This window comes from Uloborus diversus, chromosome 1 (assembly GCF_026930045.1).
Source record: "Uloborus diversus isolate 005 chromosome 1, Udiv.v.3.1, whole genome shotgun sequence".
Taxonomy (NCBI): Eukaryota; Metazoa; Arthropoda; class Arachnida; order Araneae; family Uloboridae; genus Uloborus; species Uloborus diversus.
Window position 1 is genome coordinate 128,367,651 of NC_072731.1, and position 24,785 is coordinate 128,392,435.

At 35.3% G+C, this 24,785-nt stretch overlaps 1 protein-coding gene across 1 annotated transcript; it reads right to left on the reverse strand.

The window, feature by feature from the left end:
* LOC129221210 (uncharacterized) lies at positions 1–23,795 on the reverse strand. Its single transcript, XM_054855669.1, has 7 exons — positions 23,650–23,795; positions 17,175–17,241; positions 15,307–15,384; positions 11,627–11,668; positions 9,010–9,030; positions 8,793–8,852; positions 1–346 (listed from the first exon to the last, which is right to left on the reverse strand). Exons 2-7 carry the CDS (start codon positions 17,238–17,240, stop codon positions 119–121), a joined length of 495 nt encoding a protein of 164 aa, XP_054711644.1. The 5' UTR covers position 17,241; positions 23,650–23,795; the 3' UTR covers positions 1–118.
* Positions 23,796–24,785: the final 990 nt, after the last annotated feature.

Genomic DNA, 24,785 nt, shown 5'->3' on the forward strand with positions numbered 1-24,785 from the left:
CTTTATTCCGTTCATTTCTCACTATAAACAAAATTATGCCTGCAGTCCGGGTGAGTCATTTCGGTTCATGTCCGGGTTGCTATTCGATTTTTTCTTCCTCCTCCTCCTCTTCGGGTTGTCATTCGATTTCTTCGTCTTCCTCTTCCTCCTCCTCGTCGGGTTGCTCGTCAGAGTGGACAAAGTACTCCTGCACCGAAGTCACTGTGACGTTGTGTCCGTCGACCACGAGTGTGTAGGGCACCGACCGCACTCCTTCGTCGTCATCGTCGGGGCTCTGGGAGAGGGGGCGTAGCCAAGGGTAAGGGCCGGACGCCGCATCTCTCCTGTTCTTCGGAGACATGTTCACCTGCACATAAATTCTAGTTCATGAATTTTGTGGGTTCAGTGTGGCTCTGATAACAAGACGCCTGACTTTGAGAGAGTTCATTTCTGCTTTGAGGGGAAGAGGAGAAATTGACACAAGACCAATACTCACCACAGTGCGTTATTGGTGACGAAAATCCCTAACCCCTATTTTGGCAAATGGAATCGTTTTACCCTTCATCCATCAGAGTTCAAGTTACCAGAGCCACACAGTACACGGTAAGAAATAAAACATTGTAGCCAAGGTGCAAATTGCCACATTTATGCTGTGCGTTAATGTGTTTGAGATTTCAAGAATCTTCAATGCAAAGGAAAAGAGCTAAATTTTATATTCCGTTGCAACAAAACTACCGCTATAACGAACAAAATTTGCTGTCCCTTGAAGTTCATTACAACACTTAATTATTAAATTTTGAAAATGCGCGTTATCACACACCTTGATCTCCAGAATTACACATTTTCAGTCTGGAACCAACTACATGCTTAGTGATAAAGTTAAAATATTTCCAGATAGATGGCGCTGCAAACTGAGTAAAATATTTTATCATTTCACTTTCCACTAAATTCTCTAAAATATAAAAATTGTTTAAGGGGAAAATCACCTTAACTTGGAACAGAACCAAGTACATTTAAATTGCTCTATCGCAGCCGGATATATTTCTGACATCTTTATAAGCGTATTTCAAGCACTGAAAATTGGAGATACGGCTCGAAAATTGAATCAAGCGTATTTTTGTGTTTCATGTGAAAAACTAGCATTGAGAAAAATAAGGAGGAGGGGGATAAAGCTATTAGAAGTTTTAAAATTAGAATGTTTATTTTTTTAAATTCAAAATGCAAAATAGTCTGAATGTTAAAATTCAAAATGTAGTGCGCTCTTTTCTTTCTATGTCATCTTCCATTTCATCCTAAAAAAAAGTTTTTTTGAGCAATCACGATTGCTTATTGTACTCACTTGACATTTTTGATGTGCTATCATTTTATTTTCCCGCCAGCACCCTCTGCAGCATCACCGTCGGTCGGTCGCCTCACGATGCTGCTCCTCTAGCGAAAAACGTCTCCAGGTTGCATCCATATCCTACACACACACACACCTACACTCACATACACACAACTGCACACACATACACACACCTACACTCACATACACACACCTACACATACGCAGACACACGCGCATACAAACACATACATACACACACACGCATACATACACAAAACACACGCACACTCGTGATTGCGAAAAATATCATTTGAATTCAAGATGTCAAAATTCAAATTATTATTATTATTTTTTTTTTGTATTGTTTTCGTCTCTCTTTTCTCTCTCTTTCTTTCTTTTTTAATGGAACGATTACCATTGTGGTCTTCACTGTTTTCGCATGTTTCGCTCCTCCAAAATGAATATTTCGCTCTTCTAAAAATGTCAAGGAGTATTTTCTTGCCTTGAAAAAAATCCGAGCTGTATCTCGGACCGTAATTTTTTATAGAATTTGTCTTCTTCTGGTTATATCGGAAGAGCTTTTCCGTTTAGAACTTTCAGTGCAGCCTTAGGACGTCGCTTGCAGCTTTTCCTGTGACTCCAGAATGTCCGAAAGCTGTGCTCACAAAATAAATAAATAAATAAATAAATAAATAAAAATAATAAAAAAAATAAAATAAACCAATAATAATAATTAATTTGAATTTTGACATGTTGAATTCAAATTATGTTTTTCGCAATCACGTGTTTTTTTGCGTGTGTGTGTGTGTGTGTGGGTATGTGTGTGTGTGCGTGGGTATGTGTGTGTGTGTGTATGTGTGGGTATGTGTGTGTGGGGGGGGATATGTGTGTGTGGGGGGGATATGTGTGTGGGGGGGGGTATGTGTGTGTGGGGGGTATGTGTGTGTGTGAGTGCGTAGGCGTGTGTGTTTGTGTCAGTGTGCAGACATGAGTGTATGGGTATGTGTGTATGTGTGTGTGAGTGTGTGTGTGTGTGTGTGTGTGTGTTTGCATGCGTGTGTATGTAGGATGTGGACGCAACCTGAAGATTGTTTTCGCTAGAGGAGCAGCATCGTGAGGTCGGCCACGGCGGTGCTGGCAGAGGGAGACGGTGGGAAAATAAAATCAGCGTAACACCAAAAACAGTCAAGTGAGAACAATAAGCAATCGTGATTGCTCAAAAAAAAAAAAAATCTACTTTTGCAATCTTTTTTCTTTTGGAATTATTATATAAATGTAGAAAATGTTTATTATCATTATCTTCTTTACTAATAATAAAGCTGAAAGTCTCTCTGTCCGGAGGATGTCTGTATGTCTGGATCTCTGTGACGCGCATAGCGCCTAGACCGTTTGGCTGATTTTCATGAAATTTGGCACAAAGTTAGTTTAGCATGGGGGTGTGCACCTCGAAGCGATTTTTCAAAAATTCGAAGTGGTTCTTTTTCTATTCCAATTTTAAGAACAAAAATATCATAAGATGGACGAGTAAATTACGAAATTATCATAACGTGAAACCGTAACATGGGCGCAAGCCAATTGGCGAGATACGAAATTATCATAACGTGGAACCGTAACATGGGTACAAGCCAATTGGCGAGAAAATTCACCATACATTATTTGTAAATATACAGGTGAACCAAAAGACCTTTTAATTTTTCTATTACGGGCAAAGCCGTGCGGGTACCACTAGTTATTATATAAGCGTAGAAAATATTTATTAAAACAGGGATTCTCAAACTGGGTGCCACCGCACCCTGGGGTGTCGTAAGAATTCGCAAGGGGTGCCGAGAAACGTCTGGGTCTTGTGACAATTCTCTCCAGAGCAAAGAAGGTTCGGCTTATTAAAGAAACATATTACCAATACAACAACAACGTTGACTTTACTGGATAAAGAAATTGTACAAATTTTGTTTCCCAAATGTTTCGATATGTGAACCTTTCGTAAAATGGCAGGTATCAAGTCTTAAAATTAAGTCTTCTGTCACTCGCTGTAACATGTCATGATCAATGGTCCTTCATTTTCAAACAAAATGAGGCACCCTCATTATCTGACAGAAGTTCCCCATTTCCTCAATTGTGAGTAGGGATTAGTGATGTTCCGGATATCCTTATCCGTGGATATCCGAAGGAAAATAAAGATCTGTATCCGTATCCGTTACTTTTTTGACGGATCTTAAACGAATCATTTCTATTTTAAAAAAATTTATATATTTGAATAAAAAACTCTTAAGTTCCGTTTAAATTAGGTTTTATTCACTATTTAAATTATAAGGTATCATTTCAGACGTCAATCTGTACCCCCCCCCCCCTTGTTGCAAAAAGGAAGGGGAAATAATTTTTAAAAGTGTGTATCAGTGTGTCTTTTTGTGGCATCGTAGTTCCTAAACAGATGCACTGTTTTTGATAGTTCCTTTTTCGTTCAAAAGGTGACTTGACCGAAAGTGTTCTTAGTTTGACCTCGTTTTCGTGGAACTTTAATTACCGGAGATCTTAGTTAAAAACCGATTTAACGTTTTTGACAATTATGGTAGTAAAAATTTACCGTACGTTAAAAATGTTGGCCCTAATTGAGAGACGAAGTTTTCTGCGTTTGATATTCATTTGAAACTTCCAACTTCTATACAGTAGGAGCTATTATAATCTTGTAAAGTAAATTTTAAATGCAATTCAAAGCCTTTATACGCGTGATTGGTAGCGATTTCATAGTCGGAAGATAAGGAGAAAAAGATCAATGATTTAAAATTTTTACATGCTGTCAGTTCATATTTGTTAACAAATGTGTGTTCTGACAACTTAAAAATGTGTGTGTGAAATTCAACTTAATATGAGGTCAGCTCTCAGGAAATGTTTTGGTTTTTTAATTCATTATTATTTTTTGTTATTGATTTGGGGTTTCTGTTACTCTTCATTCTTGTTTTTCTCGGCATCCTTCAAAAAAAAAAAAAAAAAAAGTGAGACTAAATTCTCTATTTACTGTTTGTAAAGGTGTTCCCGGCTCTGTATTTCGTCGGTTGGAGAAGTTCGGTGGAATGGGTCAGCGCTGCATTTATGCTGAAATAAAATGGGAAAAATTATTTCTAGCCTGTCCAATAGCAGCTTTACACTCTTACTCTTGTATCCTACATCTACCAAGTAAGCTAGAAATAATTTTTCGCATTCCATCTAAGAATTAATGCAGCGCTGACCCATTCCTTCCAACACTCCCTCAATTTTAACGGAGCTTTTTTTAGAGTAAATCATAGTCTTGATTATATTTTTGCTGCAGTTGACATTTTTTGAAGAAACTGCCATTATTCTGAAGGGAATACCTTGCGTAACAAATTTTACACTTGGATAGTTGAATTGGGTTAAAAAAAAAAAATGAGATCCGTATCCGTATCCGCGGATCTTGACACTAAAGATCCGTATCCGTATCCATATCCGCGGGTCTACTTTTTTAACGATCCGGCACATCACTAGTAGGGATTGCAATACCGGTATTTGGTATTTTTAAAACGTGATACCGGAATACTGGTATTAATACCAGTATTAGAAATTTTTCAAAAATTGCTTGAAAACATATTGTTTTGTTGCCACATTTCATACTTTTGTACAAAAATTGTATTTTTATGAAAACGTATTGTGAACAAATATAAAATGAAGGAACAAATGTCATAATAAAAAATCAATACTAGTAAAAAACAAAATGCATTTATTGAATTGCCTCTAAGCCTGGAACTCATTTTAGTGCTCAACTTTCCTACAGTTGAAACTACTCTTTCTGAATTCACGCAGGTCGGTGGTACTGTTAACAATGCGTGATACACCTCCTCTAATTTAATTGCCTAAAAGTATTTTATCTTCAAAAAAATTCTGTCTGTTGCATATCATTTTTGGATAAACCCTTTTGTGTGTGTATGTGTGTTTCTTTCGTATTGTGTGTATTTCTTTTTTTTTTTTTTAATTTAAAGCTAGTTGAAATTTCTTTCCTGAGAGACGATACTTTTCCAATATTAACATCATTTTCTCTTGAACAGGTGGGGTTTGTGTTTACTTTTTATTACCCCTTGGGTTTGAAATTTACTATAAACTTGACTAAACTTGATCTTGTTAGTTTCTCTTATTCGTTTACAGCTTTCTTTTCAAAATTCTTTGCAATTATAATTATGTAAATATCTGAAAATATCTTTAAATACGTGGAACATATTTATGCTTTTCCTCTATGTAACTTTTCAAGGCAATATATAATTTCTAAATATTATCTTGCCAAGTATGAAGCCAAACAGCGAGACGGCCAACAAACCAATACTGGTGCCAACAAATTGCCATTTGTAATGCTAACAAGAAACAGTTTTTGTCAAAATTTAGTACAGTTGAGACAAATATTTAAGGAAAAAACATAAAGTATTCCTGCAATTGATGATGATGGTTTGAATAAATTGTTCTCATTTTAAACTCAGCTGCAGATACGACTTTTGCCCTTAGCTCGGCAGTATACTTGCTTTAGTTATTTTGGGAAATTTCAATTATTGTGGGTTCTTGATGCGATTTAAAATGTTACCAAACTTGCGGTAATCATTTTGGGATGCCTTAGATAATGCTCCCTTTCCCTACTTTGTAAAATTGTTTCTTACTAATTTTCGTCAAAGAGATATTGTCGCCAAATACTGAGATTTTTTGGTGACCTTAAAATGATGCTAAATATTTTCAACCAAAATGTCTTCGAAACAGATAGTAAAACTGGGCGAGTGTTTGAAATTGTGCACAAAGACAAATTAATGGAAATTTTTGTGCTGTTAATAGATTTGCCTATTTTAGTTAGCAAATTATTTTACATCTAAAAAAAGTTTTAAAGATTCTTTTTAATGGCGATATTTTGGTTACATGGTGAAAGACGAGAAACATTATTACGTAGTCGCCAGTTGAAAAAATTGTCTGACTTTATAATTGAATCGTTATTATTACTATGTAAGTAATTATTACTATGTTCTTATTTCTATGAAATTAATATATATATATATATATATATATATATATATATATATATATATATATATATATATATATATATATATATATATATATATATATATATATATATATAGTAACTGATTTCCAATTGTATGTTTGATGCATAAATTCGTTTGTTAAGTAATAAACTTACAGATATTTTGAAAAGACTATCTCCCAGAATAGGAAAAAATAAGACTTTTCTGCCTATATGCTAAAGCCCAATTGCTGAAAATCTCTTATGTGATTGTGAAAAATGGATGTCATATTTGAAATCAGCGCACCTAATGTAATAAAAGTCACCCATTACCGTACAATTACTCTTTCATGACCTGAATTTTGCAGGCCTGAGTAATTTTAGTCAATAAACACTTTCTATTCTCTAACTGTTGCCAAAATCAATTGTCTTTTTACTTAGCACCGGTATCGATTATTGGCATAGATGAGGACAAAAATCCTAAGAAAGCAATAAATTTCATGCTTGCTCCATAGAAGCCCAGGGCCGTCCCAAAGGGGGGGGGGGCGAGCGGGGCAATCGTCCCGGGCGCCACGAAATGTTGCCCATTTCGACGGAATACGACGACATTCCCACGAGATAAGGGGCGCCTTGCGGCGTCCCTCTTCGTATACAATGCCCCGATTGTATAAAATTAGGGGAGCCTTGCGGCGCCCCCTCATTCCAGGTATCATAGATACGCAGTCATAAACACACAAAATAGAGAATCATAGCAATGATTCTCTATTTTGAACTAGGGTACGAAAATATTCGTGTCTCTCCCTCTCCAAAACATTCGTTTCCTTTGCATCATTGAAACAGATACAATTTCTGAGAGCATAACTGTTTAGAATCAATCAGAAGGCACTTCTTATTTGTCTAGTTCTCACCAAAATTGTTTGAATTCTGCCCCTGCATGCAATGACGTAACCAGAAAAAAGTTTTAAGGGGGCACATTGAAAAAAAAAAAAAAAATTGTTAATCGGATTAAAGGTGTCTGGTCAAAATTTTGAAACTTTTAGTTTTAAAAACGCAATTTTAGCCTTAAAACGCGATTATAGGTCATGTTTATTGATGTTAGGGTAGGTAAGGGAGTTCAGAGACTGTTTCCGATCGATTTTTTTAAAAAATAGATTAAAATCAATTCCTTCTCCCCCTGCAAGTTTTCAAAATTGAAGTTTCAAAAAGGCAACTTTAGACAAACTTTGAAGATTTTATGGATAGGAGGATCTGGAGCATTTCCCAGGAAAATTGTTCAAAATTATGGTTCAAAAATTTTTAGCAATGTTTTACTTTCAAGGGCTAACCCAATTAAGTTTTTCGTAAGTGTCGTTTGAAAAACCCATTGCTTGTGATATTAAAGAAAGACGGCAGGGGGACATTTGCACGAACTTTTTCTTAAACTCAAGTCTTAAAAGCAATTTGTAAGACGATATTTTGTAATATTAGGGCCAGTGATTTTTCGAAATTAGAGCTCCGAAAACGCAATTCTGGGCGATTTTCGATGTTGTTGAGTATTTGTGGGCTTCTCCCTAAAACATACAAATATTTGATGCAAAAGAATAACATCTTTGTTTATAACATATAAGAAAGCTGGTATTAAATTGGTAGAAGTAAAACCAAAAAACTCTTGAAAAGGATCATTGGTTGAGTCCAGATCGAAATTTAATTTTGATGTAATTTACTTCGATAAATACATTTCCCATTTATAATCAGCAAATTATTTATTCGTGTTCTTAGTTTGATCAATATGAATAACTAATTCAATTTTAATTGTTTTTTTATCTTGTGGGATAACATTTTCCTAGATAAATATTTGGATTTTTAACATTTCCATTTTTCGAAAACTTTTCGCTATATTAATGTTTCATAAATATTAGAAACAGATTTATTACTTGTGATTTAATTTGTATTATTATGCATAGCCCATTGATTGTTCTGTTTAATAATATGTAAAAAATTCAAGTATGTATTATGCACTGATGTTATAAGTAACTTGATTTTTCTGTGTGTATAGGGGGGAGGGGGGAGCGCCAGGAAACTTTCGCCCCGGGCGCCGTCAGCTCTTCGGACGGCCCTGGAGAAGCCTTGATTCAAAATGTTCAATGGGTTTTATATTTATTCATTTAATGGGGAAATGACATGAAATTTACTGTTCTCCATCATAACTTTTTTGAACTAAGTGTTATAGAAATGAATGCTATGTTGCTTCCTGATAATGTAGCTATCTATGGTTAAAAATGGTTAAAATCGGTGCAGTAGTTTTGAAGTTTATCCTGGACATCCTTACATACAGAAGTAGCCATTTATGTATATAGATTACGGAAAAGTTGTTGAAAAAAAATACCAAAACGCACCCTTTCTCGAAATGTTTCTACAGTTTGTTTGCCTTAACTACAAAAAGCAGAAAGTGTTTTGAGTAAAGATTTAATGATTTGAGATAATAAAAAGAAAATTACTTACGGCACAATTACCCACAATACAGTTTGCTTGCGTGTAAGATACGTTTAAAGGAATGGACGCCTGGAAAATAACCAACAAATGTTTTTAAGAAAGCTTAACACTTTTTATGAGTTATAAAATGTTTTTTATTACAGTGATGTTAGCATGCATACAACTTACTAGGAAATCTTGAAATAAATCAACAAATTAAGAAACAAATGAACAAAATAAAACTTACCCCCATCACACAAGTCGTCAACTGAAACAAAGGGAAAATAAAATATTTAGCAAAGTAGTTTAATAAGATTAAAGGGGAAAATGTAATAATATTTTCTTGCGAGTGACAAAGTGGTTACAATATATATATTTTTTATCTCTACTGGTACAACATGCCCGTAAGGTCCTGGGCCTTACTCAGTGGCGGATCTAGAACTCGAGCAGGGGGGGGGGGGGCTAACCTCGGTCCAAGTGGGAAGTCGGTTTTAGAGGTTCTTTTTCGTCGTTTTAGCGGGTCCTCTCAATCTAGGGGGAAGGGAAGAGCCTGATTACTGAATAGGCTGACTAGGCCGTGGCCTAGGGCCTCCACTTTTTAGAGGCCCCCAATTGACTAAAAAAATTTAGCCAATGACCAAAATTGTATGGTTTAGCTGCAAGAGGACCTCCGGAAAACCGTTTGGCCTAACCCCCCCCCCCCCACCCAATACTTTAATCGGGCTCTGGGGAGGGGCATCATTCTGAGAGGGACAGACACCCCTGTTTAAATAGTATGAAATTTTCTCTACAACGGGTTTCTCTCCCGAAAAATTTAGGACTTTAAATACGGCTTTTTAGTTGAAATAAACTTATATAGTATACTGAAGAATATGAATAATTTCGCGAACATTTTAAAGGTCTGAAAACACTATTACACCTCAGTTGGATATAAAGCTACAAATTACCCCCCCCCCCCCTGGCCAGAGCTAAGATGAAATTGCAAGCAAACACCGGAAAGGTCAGTTAAAGCATCCAGAGATTGCAACTGCGCTCTAGCTTTATGCTCATGAGTCTGGAGTAGCTAAAACCATGCTCAGGCAAAAAAGCCTCATATAAAGCTGAATAGATTATCACATTGGTAGATAAAAATACTTTCGCATAACAGAAAGAGATGTGCAAACATGGTATGACTTCCTATCGAAAAAGTGAAGATCAAAGCCAGGGGTATAAACACTACACCCCAGCTATTGCTAGAGAATGGTAGTAAAAAGAAGCGGATGCGTGAAGGGGGGTCAGAACATTCTCATAGAAATTTGAAAAATTGATGTTGAAAACGCAATTTTCGGAACGTTTTGATGGTAAAGTTAGGTGAGATGGGGTTGAAGTTCCTTCCCGAGAATTTTTCCTTACTATAGTCAAAGCTATCTGTGCTGATACTAAAGGGGAGGTGCTCGGGGAGAACCTCCGGAAATTTATAAAAGTTGAAGTCTTAAAAGCACAAAAATTTGTATGTGTTTAAAGACATTTAGCGTGTAAAGAAGAATTTGGGTATCTTCTTCGGCTAAATTTGGAAATTTAAATTTAAATCACAATTTCTTCTATCTTTTATAGTAATATTAGGAAAAGAATCAGTGTTCAGAGATCTTCTCCAGAACTTTTTCGAAATCGAAGTCCCCAAAAAGCATTTCAGGCTCTCTTGGACGATGCTAGAAGACACGTTTGGGTTCGGAGGCTGTCATCTGAAATATTTTGAAATTGACGTTCTGAAAACACAATTTTAATTTTGATGGAATGGTTTGTCTCCAAAGGAAATGTTTCAAGCTTGAAGGCCTAAAGATGAATCTTTTTTTAGTCACGTTAAGGGAACAGAAAATGTTTGAGGACTTTCCCTACAAAATTTCCACATTAAAGCTAGAAAAACAATATTAAGCTTTTTTTATGGTATATTTAGGGAAAGGTGAATCGGGAGCTCTCCGTCCTAAAAACATATTTTAAAGCTCACTTAGGCGACGAAAATATAGATAGGTGTAGTTTCACACCAAAAGTAGTTTGAAATTGAAACGCCAAAATAAAATTTTATTCTATGTTTGTCCCAAAAAGGGGTGAAGATTATGAAAATTATGTAAACCAGGATAAGTATAGTAAAGGTCAAATAATAAAAGTCAATCCTTGAAAAAATTTTGAATCTGCTCCTGATGCACGGAAAATTGTTAGAATACTTACTTATTGTTGGGGCAAACGTAACTATTAGGTTAGGTTTGTAGGTTTGTTCCGACTATAGATGAAAATAATGGGCAACTTACTCTTCATTGACTGCGATATGCGGTAATTTCTATGTAATTTTTTAAGAACGTTTCCGTAACTCATATGTACGTTTTTTTATATTTTTTAATACGAAATTAATCCCAAATTCTTTCGTAAAAGTGTTTGAGCTAACGTGTGATTCAAAGGGTAGAAAGGAAGTATCAAAAAATTATTCTATTTTGCTCCAGCTCATTTTTTTTTATTTTTTTTATTTTAGGATCTAAACAACTATTCTTAACTGTTTTAAAGATTGCGAAGTAATGCCAGAAAGACAAATGCACTATAGACAACAGTGGGAAGATACGTCGATATAGTAAATGATTCTACAAGCCATAATTTTACAGAAAGAGATTTTTAAATTGACAAAATATCGTTGCAGGTCAGGTAAGAAAAATTCCCCATGTAGGGAAAATTTCGACCTACTCTTAAGCAGGTTAAAAGCAAAATGGGTACACATCATTTTTCCTTATTTGCGGGTCTAAGCTGGTTGATTCTCTTCCTTTCTCTCTCTCTCTATCTCTGTCTACTAAGTAACTTAACAAAAAAAAAATATTTATGACTAAAATAAAAATACTCACCACTATGGGGTAGAGATTGTTAGGGCACATGATGCACATTGGCTGTAAAGGAAAGAAAAAGTAAGGAAATTATGAAAATAACAATCTTAATCTGAAATACAAGAAGATGCAAAAGTTATGCAACCCTTTAGTCAAAGTTTGGATTCTTTAAGTACTATTGATTTTAGATACAAATTTTTGATTAATTGGAAATACTATTTTTTCAGGATAACGCTCCATTTTTATTGAGCAATCGCGAATTGCTTATTATCTTCACTTGTCTGTAGGTGATGTTCCTTTGATTTTACAGATTACCATGACTACGAGAATAAGTCTAGGTCGTTGTTTTTAAAATTTGTTCAGAGAGACTAATTTTTGTCGTCGTGGCTACAAATCATCCGCGTTTTGCTGCGTTCATTCATTTTTTTTCCTCCCAAGGTTTAACTTAAACAGTTTTTACTTTTAAAAAAAAAAAACGGATTTTTTGTGTAAAATCGCGTTTTTTTTTTTTTTTTCCAGAAAAAACAGCTATATAGATGAACTTTAATAACAAAACTTCATCTAAATACAAAATTTCCGGACTAAAAATTCCCATCATTTAAGATTGATTAGAAATAAAAATATCATAACGGTATATGCAGTAAATATAATCTTTTTGATTAGTGTACTAGTGCAAGTTGGTCATAGAAACTACATCCTTATTACCACACTGAATTAATATTTCGTTTTTCATGGATATACCTTATATTACTAATGTAGAAAACCACCAATCATAATATGAAGGGTGTGAATTTCTTCTCCATTTCCATTCCATTCCATTTAGAAACAAGAAATCCAACAAAAGTAGAGACTCATCGCAATTTGTGATTGCGAAGCACATAATTATTTTGAATTATTGTAATGACGATAATTATGTGTATTAATGTTAAGTCTACGAATATTTCAATATAATTGGCAAAAGGATCCATGCTTTATATCCTACAGACAAAAGTTTAAAAAAAGAAAAGCACACAATACACAAATATAAGGAGAAAACAATGAGAAGAAAATCAGTACAATCATTTAGGGTAGCAACTTAGAGCCATGTTGGTTCCTTTTCAAATTTTTATGTACAGTGGAACCTCATTAAACTGGACTAATAGGGGTCCAGGTTGTCCGAATTAATATGGCATGTGTGTACTGTGGAAGTTGGACTTCACACCCCAAATTACGGTACAGTTGGAAAAACAATGACGGAAATTGGAGCTTATAAGTGGGGGGGGGGCAAAAAAAATCACAACTAAAAGCCATGGATCTTTTAGGGGCAGTAAAAAATTAAAAAAGAAAAAAGGAGAAAAGTAAAAAATTTTGTTAGGGCTGGTTTTGAGAATATCGAAGCAGATAAGTGGAAATTGATGTAAGTCTAACAACTAAACTCATCTTTTCTTAAGATTTGGATGCATTTTGTACGCAATAACTTTCCCCAAGGAACCACTTAGACATGAATTAGACTTACATCATTTACCCCGAAGTATTTTGAGGCGTCACGAACACGTGGTAATAATTTTATTTAGCAAATATGGCTTGTGTAACTAAAACAATTGATTTACTAATATGTAAACAATGAATACATAAACTAAAAGTTATTGCTTGTGCTGCTAAATAATGTTCTGTAAACAAATATAAAGCCTGAGATAAATATTAAACATGTACTGGCTACTGGCCAAATAAAATATCGAACACACACCTATACAAACGTACAAATTGCAAGCCCGTAACCACACTGGTAAAAAAAAGTACAGGTGGTCATGGATAGAAGATGTTCTCAGAATGCAAGCAATAGACCCAGCAAAACTGCTTTCACGTGGAACCCTGATGGCAAGAGGAAGCGCGGGCATCCAAAACTAACCTGGCGTCAGATGGCCATACAAGGAAGAAATGCCTTTGGTTGACCAAGCTGGGGGAGTGGCAGGGAAGCGGCATTAAACCGGTCGGAATGGAATGCCACGCTAGCGGCCTCATGCGCCACTAGGCGTTAAGAGAATCAAGTCAAGTCAAACAGATATACAAAGTAAAACAAATAATTATGTTCTGAAAATCTCTGCTTTTCCTATAATTTCTAGTTATGGTTCCTAAATTGGAAAATAAAATAAATATAAAAACCATAAAAGTGGAGGGGGAGACGTTTGGGGGGTGTTGCTCCCCCCCCCCCAATTGCCGTCACTGTGGAAACGTGAAGCAGCGCACCCCAGATGGCCAGCCTAGATGGCACAAGACAGCAACAACAACGGATTGAACGAAATAACCTATGCATTGAACCAAGGTACTTGTACATAAATAAACTACTGTAAGCAATAAAAATTGCATTTTGAATTAAGATAATTTATACTAATAATATAAAGCTGAAGAGTTTGTTTGTTTGTTTGAATGCGCTAACTCAGGAATTACTGGTTCGAATTGAAAATCTATACTAATAATATAAAAATGAAGAGCTTGTTTGTTTGAGCGCGCTAATCTCAGAAACTACTGGTTCGAATTGAAAAATTCTTTTTGAGTTGAATGGCCCATTTATTGAGAAATGCTATAGGCTATTTCTTTCCTTTTTTTTTCTTTTTTTTTTTTTTTTATAAATCAGATTGACCGAAATATTTGTAATTGCAGATTAAATGTTTAATTAAATGTTTAGTTTTATGAATTCTTAATAGATGGCGGGTAAGTTTAGTTCTATGAATTCCTAATAGATGGTGGGGTAAGTTAACTCATCAAGAGGGCGCTGGCCAACAGTGTGTCGGTAGCTGCGAGGAACCTTGCCGCGCGGTTCAGACGCTACGCTATTGTGGGACTGTTGTGATGAGCGACCTGCACTTTGAATGTGTCTTTTCTTTCGATATTACGGTACATAATTTGATTTTGTATCATTTTTCTACTGGGTTTTGTTTTCCTTACTTCTCCAAAGTTTGTTTTTGTTCTTATAGTTGAAGATAGTTACATATCTAAGTAAATAATTTGATTTGTTGGATTATTCAACTGTGATTGTTCTTTATAACGTTTTTATTATAGCATTGTTTATTTGGTGAAACATTTTAAATTGCAGAAAAGAAAAAACCATTTCACTCGCTAAAGGGCAGGATTACGGTATCGTGGTTGCTTGACGCGTTAAGCGATGAACTAATACAGTTGAAGGATTATTTTGAGTTTTAAAGCTACGGTTAACCTTTTTATGTGTTTTGGCGAATAGTGATTCCAGGATTCCTTTGATCCAGGTTATTAATTCATTTGAATTCAATAACTATTATTTCCTGATTTTGATACTAACTGTACACTAATATACATTAGAAGTGTTTCTTTCGTCTTATACAAACAAATACAATAAAAGTATTAAAATACAAGTAGGAGAGTTTAAAATAGAGAATTTTTTTCCTGCTCAAAGTTACCCTCGATAACTATAAATTTTATGTGGGTGGGTAGGGGGGAAAAAAGCGAAAGAAGGATTTAACAGCAGGTCGGCAGATGGCACAATATGTAATAAAAAATAACTTAATGCTCAAAGCAATTTTCATTCCACTATTTTAAAAATTGAACTTTGGTTGTACTGGTTACTTCCAAATTTTTTATACTGTCATTACACCTCTTTGTTTCAAGGTGTTTCATTTTTTCTTATTCAATAAACCCGTTGGGAAAAGGTTTTACCATAAATGCTCGTAGCAGTAATAATATCGTACCGTGAACTGGCTGGGGTCGTTGGAATAGAGACAGATCTTGGTGAAGGAGGGCTGCTTGTTCTTCCAGAAGTTTGGACCCTGCAAAACGAAAACCAAACAAGCGAGTCAGACCGGTCAGAGTTGATTTATTGACGCACCGAGCTTAGAGTCAGCCCTTTTTTTCTTTTTTTTTTTAACCGGATTAGATCGGAAAGATACTCAATCCTAAAGAACGCCATTTTTACGCCAACAAACCATGGATGCATTCAGGGCCATTTAAAATATCAGGGTGCCCAAGGCCAAATATTTTTTGGGGCCCCCGGTATTCAAACTTTAAAATTTTAGCCATTGGACAAAACAATTGTAGCCCTTTGGGGACCCTAAATAGAGGGGGCCATAGGTATAGTAGTCGGTCTATTCAATAATCAGGTCCTGATGTATGGTACAACTCGAAACGTTTCGCTATACCAAACTACTCCCGATTGCTTTGCAAGACCAATGAGTTGCTTTAGAGCTTTTCGAACTGGAACAATTTTTCCAAAAAATTTTCTCTCAACTTATTAAGTAGCATCATGGAAAAACTTATGAGATGATTCTTTCTTAGCTTCTTCCCTACTATTCTACAAGCAGTAGGGAAGTACTGTAGCTTATAGGTTTTTGGAAGCTCCGTCATAATTTGTAAAACTTTTACAGTTTAATTTTTAATGGAAGTATTTGTGTTTTAGTTTGTCCAAACAATCGGCGTGACCAGATTTTTTTTTTTTTTGCATTGTCATAAAAAAAAGGTCGTGGCACAAAATCGAGACATTTTCTTGGAACTTTTCCTAAAAGCGATAACAAAATTAAAATTCAATTTCACTTTCATTGGTGGATAAAAATATATATTTTCTTTCTTTCTTTTCTTTTTTTTGCTTATATTTGTAAATCTGATTTAAACTAAAACTTTTTAAGCAAGAAAGAAAAGCGAACAAACTTGTGCGAGGGAAATACTCGCTTGAAAGTTAGTCTTTATGACTAGTTCACTATTAAATGACTATAGGAATGTTATTATTCGAAATAACTTTTCGCATTCATTTTGCACTAGATTTTTTATATCGAAATTCTGCTCCAAAAGTTGGATCTGTTTTAAAGCTATGCGTAAAGATCATAGGATGAATTTTCTAAGGTCACTCGTGAAAGTTGGTTTGAAACTTGCTAACCATTAGAAGAAAGATGAGCCGATCGGCTGAACAAAAAGTGTTTGTATGTGACTTAATGGCGTAAAAATGGCAATCGACGAACTTTTTGAAACTGTTTCTTTACGACTGTATCCGGAGTAAGCTTACAAGGCTCCTGTAAACATTAGGCTGGAATGGCAGCCATTTTGTATTCCATAATGATAGCATCAGTTAGTTTCGAAATGAATCTATCAAAAGCTAAATATAAACGATTCACTGTTAAAACTGCAGGTTGCATAGAGGCACCTATAAGGGTTAAACGTTGTAGCAGCAGCAGCAGCAGCACCTCATTAAGGGTGCTATTTGGCTCTCTATGGCACCTTTAAGGGTACTAATGGGATCCAAATGGCACCCTTAATAGTGTTACAGTGTGCCATACGGAACCAAATGACACCTTTAAGGGTCACTTAAGGGGCCCTGTTGAGTCAGTTGGCACACTTACGGGGTGCCACTGCTGCTACAACATTGCACCTTAAAAAGTGCAACCCGTAGGTTTTAACAGTGCTGATGTTGACTACAGGTGATTCGTTTCGCTTAAAGGAGCCTTTAGTTTTACTAGCTCGATGCGTGTTTTTTTTTTTTCAATTTAAAGTTTTTGAGCTGGGGATGTGGGTGAAGAATGGGAAAGGGAGATTAGGAATGGAAAGGGAGGAGATTCACCTTCATACTTACGAGTGCCGGCCACAAGAGGGCAGTGGCAGTAGTCAGAGAGCAAATGAGAACCCAACACAATTTCATGCTATAAAAGAGACGAGACGAAAACATGAAAAGTGCACAATATTAACCACTAAAAATTTGAATATTGCTATAATAAAGACTTCTGGGCATCACATGAAAAAATTAACTGAAACTGCTATCTTTGTTATCGGAAGTGAATTCATTGTGCGAATTTCATTTAGTTCACACTTTTTTTTTTTTTTTTTTTGAAACACAAAACATACTAGGTTGCTTTTCTAATGGTTATATTAATTAACGACTTCATAGATACTGAAATCAGTTTGGGGGAGAAATAGAAAAAAAAAAAAAAACTATACAGTGTACAGGGAAACAAAAAAGCTTTACCATTGCATAGTTATTAAGGAAATTGAAATTATTAGATTCATTGTTTTTATTTTGTTATCGCAGATCTAATCTTTTCGTAAAATGAAAATCACGAATTTCATGTGCAATCTTAACCCGCTGTGTCGTATTGAGTTTTCGCCTCTCAAGAGCAACAGCATTATTCAATACGCGTTCTTCAGCAAAAAAAAAAAAAAAGAAAAAAAGAAAAAGAAAGAAAAACAAAAACAAAAAACAGCAATTGAAGTTAAAAATTTAAAAATGGTGAGTGAAAACACGCGATTACTTTTACTCAAATTACTTTTACTCAAAAGTTCGAAAATAATCAGAAAAATGGCAAAAGCAAATTAATTTGCAGATTGGAGTAATTTGATTTTGACATCTGCTGCGAGCACTAGCGCAGTCAGAAATACCTGCTGGGGGGGGGGGGTTGATCAAAAATACCTTATGGAGGTTTTTTTTTTTTTTTTTGATCAAAAATACCTTATGGAGGAGTTTTTTTTTGATCAAAAATACCTTATGGAGTGGTTTTTTTTTATTATTGTTAAAAATACTTTCTAAAGAAGGTTTTGATCAAAAAAGAGCTCTTTCATATGCATAAACTACTGTATTAAAATTTGAATTTATGTTAAAACCAATGGCTCTGGGTGGTGTTTCCCCCCCCCCAAACCCCCCTTTCTCTGCACCACTGGCTTGGAACCTTAGTGCCAGTGGCACCATTGAAAAACATGCAATTATTCTATCCTAATGAACAATAAATGATAGATGAAGTTAACAAGGGTATTGGAACCGAGCACGTTTAAATGATTTAAATACTCTTGAATTCTTTTGAAAATAAGTTGGGAAGGTATTTTTATGCAATTATTGGCATTTATATTTGTATTTTTATTGACAAGACATCAAAATCTAGTTCAAGTGTCACCCGCTATCCACGAAAAATCTGCCGCCTGGTTTCGTTCGCACGCTCTTAGGTTATTATACAGCTACAAAATGACGAAGAAGGAAACGTGAATCAATCAATATTATAGAAAGTATTTTAGAATTTTTCGACAAAGTAGTTCGAATGGGCCGGGGGGGGGGGGGGGGTCACAATTCATGACGCAGCTCAAATTTTAGTTAGCTTCCTTTAGCTGATCGTCATGTGCTTAAATATGTAATGTATCAGAAACACAAATCGATACATTTTCAGCAAAAAAGTCATCCATCATGCTTGTCATGCTTGGATTCAACATTTTTGTTTTTTGGCTTCTGTTTTCAGCGTAGATAAAAATTTGCATCCTTCACCAGTTTATCCAAATATATGCGACCTATCGATTTACCCGACGCTTTCAAGGTAATCATTATTAACGTATTGTTACTAAAGGACGTAAGGCATCACACTGAGAAAACTTTCGATGATTTGTACTAGCAGTGAAAAAATTAGACGTAGATGGGAAGTTTTCTTCGATTAGCAAGCTACCTCAGTAACGGGATGCCAACATCTGGGAAGCACTATCGAATCTCTACCTACCCGAGCAGGCGAAGTCAGAGTTGGGCTGATTTTCGGGTAAAGCGTAAAAGAATTTGAAATTTTAAAACTTTAAGAGTCAGAGTAGGCCATTTTTCCTCCGAGTCAGCAATTCTGCCAGGGTTGCAAAGTCGGGATGGAATTCAGGCTGATTTTGAGGTAACGGAGTCGGAGCCGAAAGTCCTAATATTCCAGCAATCGGAGTTGGGCATAGTCCCTCCGACTCCGCAGCCCTTCCTCTAACGTCTTCTTTGGTGGGGTAACTTTGAGCCACCCCGGTTAACTTTGCGCAATTTCAAATTTTTCGGTATATTTTACCTTAAAAAAAACTGGAAGCCACTCTCCCAACAAGGTTATGAAATAAATTTTCTATTCTTCATTTTATTTTTTTAAAAAAAGAAGAAAATAATAAGTTCGACAATATTGTATACAGCTAATTGCATCAATCAGTATTTCTAAAGTTGCTGTCTGGAAGCTATTTTTGAAGTTGTTGAAAGCGTTCTTCCTACAGTTTAATATTCAATTCAATATTAGAAATGAGGCAGTGAGAAGCAGAGGGATGTTATGCCAAAATAAAAAAAATAAAGATAATCAACACAGATGGTATGACAACCTCTCTTATGTCTTGAGGCAAGAGATAGTACATAGATGCTGCTATACAGCATGACAGTCTAGATACAGCTAGGACTCGACCGATGCATCGGCGCCGATGGTTCAACAATTTAGCCATCGGCATCGGCATCGGCGGCCGATGCTAACTTGCTAAAAACATCGGCCCATCGGCCTTAAAATACATTGAAAAGCCGATGGAATTGGCCGATGTTTTTGAAGAAAAAAAAAGACCTTTCTGTTTTACTTTTTAATACAAAGTAAAAGGAAATATTGCTCTCATATAAAATTTACTCAAATTTCAGAATGAATTTCTATTTTAGTCACTCCTAAAAGAGTTTTTAATTCAAATACCAAACAAGTTAATTATTGTGTTGTTTCTTGCAGCTGGATGTACGTATATATCTCTCATAAGTCATAACTCAAAAATGGTAAGCTGTTGAAGGTTAAATTTTCGCATGTGGGGTGTGCGTACGTTCTAGCTGTGCACTTTCCTTTTTGTTTTCAATCAGGTGTTCTGAAAAGCCTACTCATTCTTTGTGGCTATTAATTACTTACTTCAATGCAAAACTAATATAGCGTCTGACTGACGATCCTTTGGTGAAATATTGCCGACCATAGAAACAAATATGAGATGGCGAAACCGGTTTTTGGGTCATTTTATTAGATTCCCGTTGAACCGACGGTAATTTTTAATTTTTCAATATTTGAAATATGAATCACAGTAATGAAGTCTTTTCTGTATCGATTCGGCGGAGTTAAAAAATTGAGGCCAGTAGAAATACATTTTGGGGCCCTATTTCTCTATCACAGAAGTGTAAAACATTTATTATAAGCATTTTTGCAACTCCTACGTTGCCCCTATGATTATGGGGCCTCTCGCGCAATTGCAACATTTGCTACATTTTAAATCCGCCACTGCACGTCAAAACAAACTCAGGTGCAAGTTTTAAAAGGTTTTTCTGCTCCATGTTTATGATTATTTTGAACTCTATTTTTTTGACTATTTTTTGAATTTCCGAAAACACTTGCCTGCTCTCTTCCCACTCCCTCAATTTCTGAAATTAAACTCTAGTTGTGCTTCTGAGTTGTTTAAAACTAACACCATTCATAAAATTAAAGGTTTTCTTTTTCAAACTTTATCTATTGTTTAGAAAGAATGTAAAGCATTAATGTAAGAAATTGATTCAAGACGTTTTGAATGGTGAAATAATTCGGAAATCAAAGGGACTTATGAATTTTTTCTTCGGAAGTGCTGAAGTAGATTCAGAAACTCTCCCGAGGCGTTGGTGGTAGCGGTTCTGTACTAAAAAAATGAGGCCGAAGTTGGGGCCGAAGTGTCAGTTACTCCAAAATCAGAGGGTGACCCTCTCCCCGCTAACCCTCCCTCGTCGTTTCAAGCATTTCGTAAATATTTAACGATTATTTATTTTGATCAAGAAATGTCATTTTGCGTATTTCTCATACTTGTTTCACCTATATTTCGTAATGCACGATCTTTTTTGCATCATTAATAGCGATCGATTTTTTTTCTGTTGTAAGTAACTATTTTTATGTATTTATATAAAATCAATGAATAAGATATTTTCGTTTTTTATAGAAAAGTTTCAAGGATTTTCTATTATGTAATTCTTTTAAATTCCAGAAATTTATTGTTAAATTGAAAAATTTAATTTGAACTTGTTTGTAAAGCTTCATATAAAAGATTAAACAATCAAATTGTTCAATATTATGTGTGCAAACATCAGATATAGTAGTATATGTATTCAGTTATTAACTTGGTGTAAATATTGAGTTTGTTTATTGTAGCTGCGTTTTAAGAACCTCGCTCTTTTCATGGCTATTTCTTTTTTCAGCAAAATTTATGTCACTGTTATAGATTTATAGCTTTTATGAAAAATGCAAACTTTCCTATTCATAAAATTTAAATAAGTACAAAAATATTCCTATTATGATTTAATATTGTAATTTATCTGTTACCTTTTTTTGTTTAATTTGATGATTAAAAAATGTCTACGTGCAATCGTTCCACTTTAATTGCATAATTTGTTGACGGTTTCATAGTTTTATTCTTTTTTTTTTAATGATTAAACAACATAATTTAATGTTTTTTAACTGTGTTTAGTGCACCTAAATCCATACATTATTACAATATTTCTGAAATTTTAGTTATATGTTCAATTTTAAAAACAAAAACAAGTCAATTGGTTATTAAAAGTCTCTTTGTTTTTCTTCCTTTTTTTTTTTCTTTTTTTTTCTTTTTTCTTTTTTTTGGCTGTTGTTCTTTTTTGTTCATCATACAGCAGTCAAAAAAAGGAGAAGCAGCCCTATACAGATTGTATGTAGTACGATCCAAAAGTTCGGGGATAAGCTGTATAAAACCTTACCCAGAATAGTTCTCATTACCGAAGCGCATCCACCTTCAAAAGGTCACCTTGAAGGACTATGTACTTCTGCCAGTGTCCATATAACTTTGGAATCACTCCTAGAAGCCATTTTTTGCTACCTTTTATGATGCAGCTTTATTTTCCCCTGACGGAAGAAAGCGGCGTCCATGCAAATGTTTTTTTTTTTTTGCTAGGAACAGGTAAAAGTCATACGGAGCTAAGTCCGACGAAACGTTATGTTATTTGTTTGTCATATCAGAGTATTGACCAATCGAACCGTGCATCCTCAACATGAAAGTTGCCTTCTTCTCCAGGATGAATTTAAAGCAGCAGCGCAAGAGGCCTTACAGGAGGTTGCGAAAAATGTCTTCCAGGAGTGCTTTTCAAAGCTATACGAACGTTGGCAGAAGTGCATAGTCGTCCAAGGTGACTATTTTGTAGATAGATGTGCTTCGGTAATGTGAACTATTCAGGGTAAGGTTTCATACAACTTGTCCTCGAACTTTTAGATCTTACTACGTACGTATGAGTTTTCAGCCTACTATTTCATAACGTTTTTGAGTGACGCAAGTTTACGCGCATGAAAACATCACTAGAGAATTTGCGATAATTAACTGAGGAGGCGTTCAAAATGGATATTTCGGTCATCTATATGCTCTTAGGTACATATGCATGTACAGATGTGCCGAAAAAGTTTAAATTGGGTTGATCGTAAAATAGAAATTTAGGTCGAAATCTGATTTTTTTTTTGTGATTACGATTCCTAATTCGTAGAAAGGAAGTAAAGTGAAATGACTCAATGATCCTTTAAATCCCTGATAATCTCATCAATTTATTTCTGTTTGATTTTTTTTTCCTTTTTTTTTTGCCATCGGCCAACGGCATCGGCCATCGGCCATCGGCAATCGGCCATTTGGAAGAAAACAATCGGCCATCGGCCATCGGCCATCTTTGAACAATCGGCCAACAATCGGCATCGGCCCATCGGCCAAAAAATGCCATCGGTCGAGTCCTAAATACAGCATGTTAGTCTCTTTTTTGGGGTGAAGGGCGTTATCGTTTTTAGGGGGGGGGGGTGTCTGTTACTCTTTTGAGAGGAGTGTGCCATCACTTTTAGGAGGGGTGGGAACACTCTTCGTAGGGGGGGAGTGGGTAGAATGAGAGCTTGTACATTAATTTCCGATTTTTTTAAATAGAAGCTTTACTCTGATATAAATTGCAGTTCCTTACATAGTAAATACAATTGTTGTTTGACTGAAATCGTGTATGAGCTTCCGGACTCTCTTATCCCCCCCCCTTTGGGGGGGAGGACTATTGGCAAAATTCGCGGTAGCAAAAAAAAAAAAAAAAGTTTCTTAGCTAGAATTATTAGCATTAATTTACGAAGAAACAATATTCATTTTCCTATGTTTCCAAAGAGAAAAAAAGTACATGTTGCAAATGAATCATGTTTTTTCGAGATCTTGAAAATTAGCATAAAAGAAAGACAAGAAAAAAAATCCTAAATAAAGGTCTGACTTTCCTTGAGTTTACTTCATTTTATAATTTGTGGTCTCAATTAAAACGATAACAAGAAATCACTTACTTTAGTAGAGACGGAATGATTCCAAAGCAGACGAATTCTATCACCGGAGAAGAGCGCGAGAGGAAGCATCGAATCTCCACGTTCGGTTTTATAGGTGTCCGAGGACAACGCTCTCCCCTGCAAATCGCAGTCGATAACAAAAGCGATCGCTGAATTATGAGCAGTGACTGTCCCGCGCTTCGGTGGGTTAGAAGGGCAGGGGTCTCTTCAGCGGGGATCGCCCTAGTGTCGCGAGAGGAAGCGGATATGTGACAAACCACCTGTCGATATTATACGGGGCATTGCCGCTTCATCGATGAATAAAAAACCTCAGACAGGAAATGAATAAAAATGATTTCTGGATTGTTGAAAAATTATTTTGAGCGGAATTTTATTGTTTCGTTGAAAATAGTACGTGGCGTTATTATTATTGTTTTTCCCCTCACAACGTTTACTTCATCACTTTTTTTAAACAGATCATCTTGTATTGATACGTCACTGAATCACGTTGCAGCAGACCCCCGTTTCGCACTAAATTTACTTGTATCAGAGATGTTTAAAGCGATCGATTGTTCAGCATTCATTTATGCTCCTACAAAAATGATCATGTGAACATCCAAAACTGTTCGTAAATATTTTATCAAAACATTCGTACCTCATTCTTCCTTTTCTACTTTTTTTTCGATGCTTAATACGTTCTTTTAAATGCTCATCATACTTTTAAAAATCCTCTGTTAGCCACATGTTTTGATTTTCCTTTGCTATATATATTTAAAATGTTTCAATGCATGTTTTATTCCAAAATATATCGTTATTTCTTTATGTACTCTGATTTTCAAAACAAATTTTCAAGTTTTTCAATTGGAAAAAGGTTTTATCTTAACTATTTCACATTAACCCACATTCCCGTACTTCAAAAGATGAATTAAGTTTTTCAGTTTATAATATACGTTAGCAGAAAACTAGTCAGGTAATAAGGCACAGGTAGATGGGGAATGAAACAAGTGCACAATAAGTTCGAGTTGACGCCTAAAAGCAATACAAAAAGAAGACAAAAAAAAGGGGGGGGGGGGTTGCAATTTGCCATAAGAACAATCATTTCTTGGATTGGCATAGTTTCGAAAGTTAAAGAAACAAGAAAATTAAACGTTTCAGAA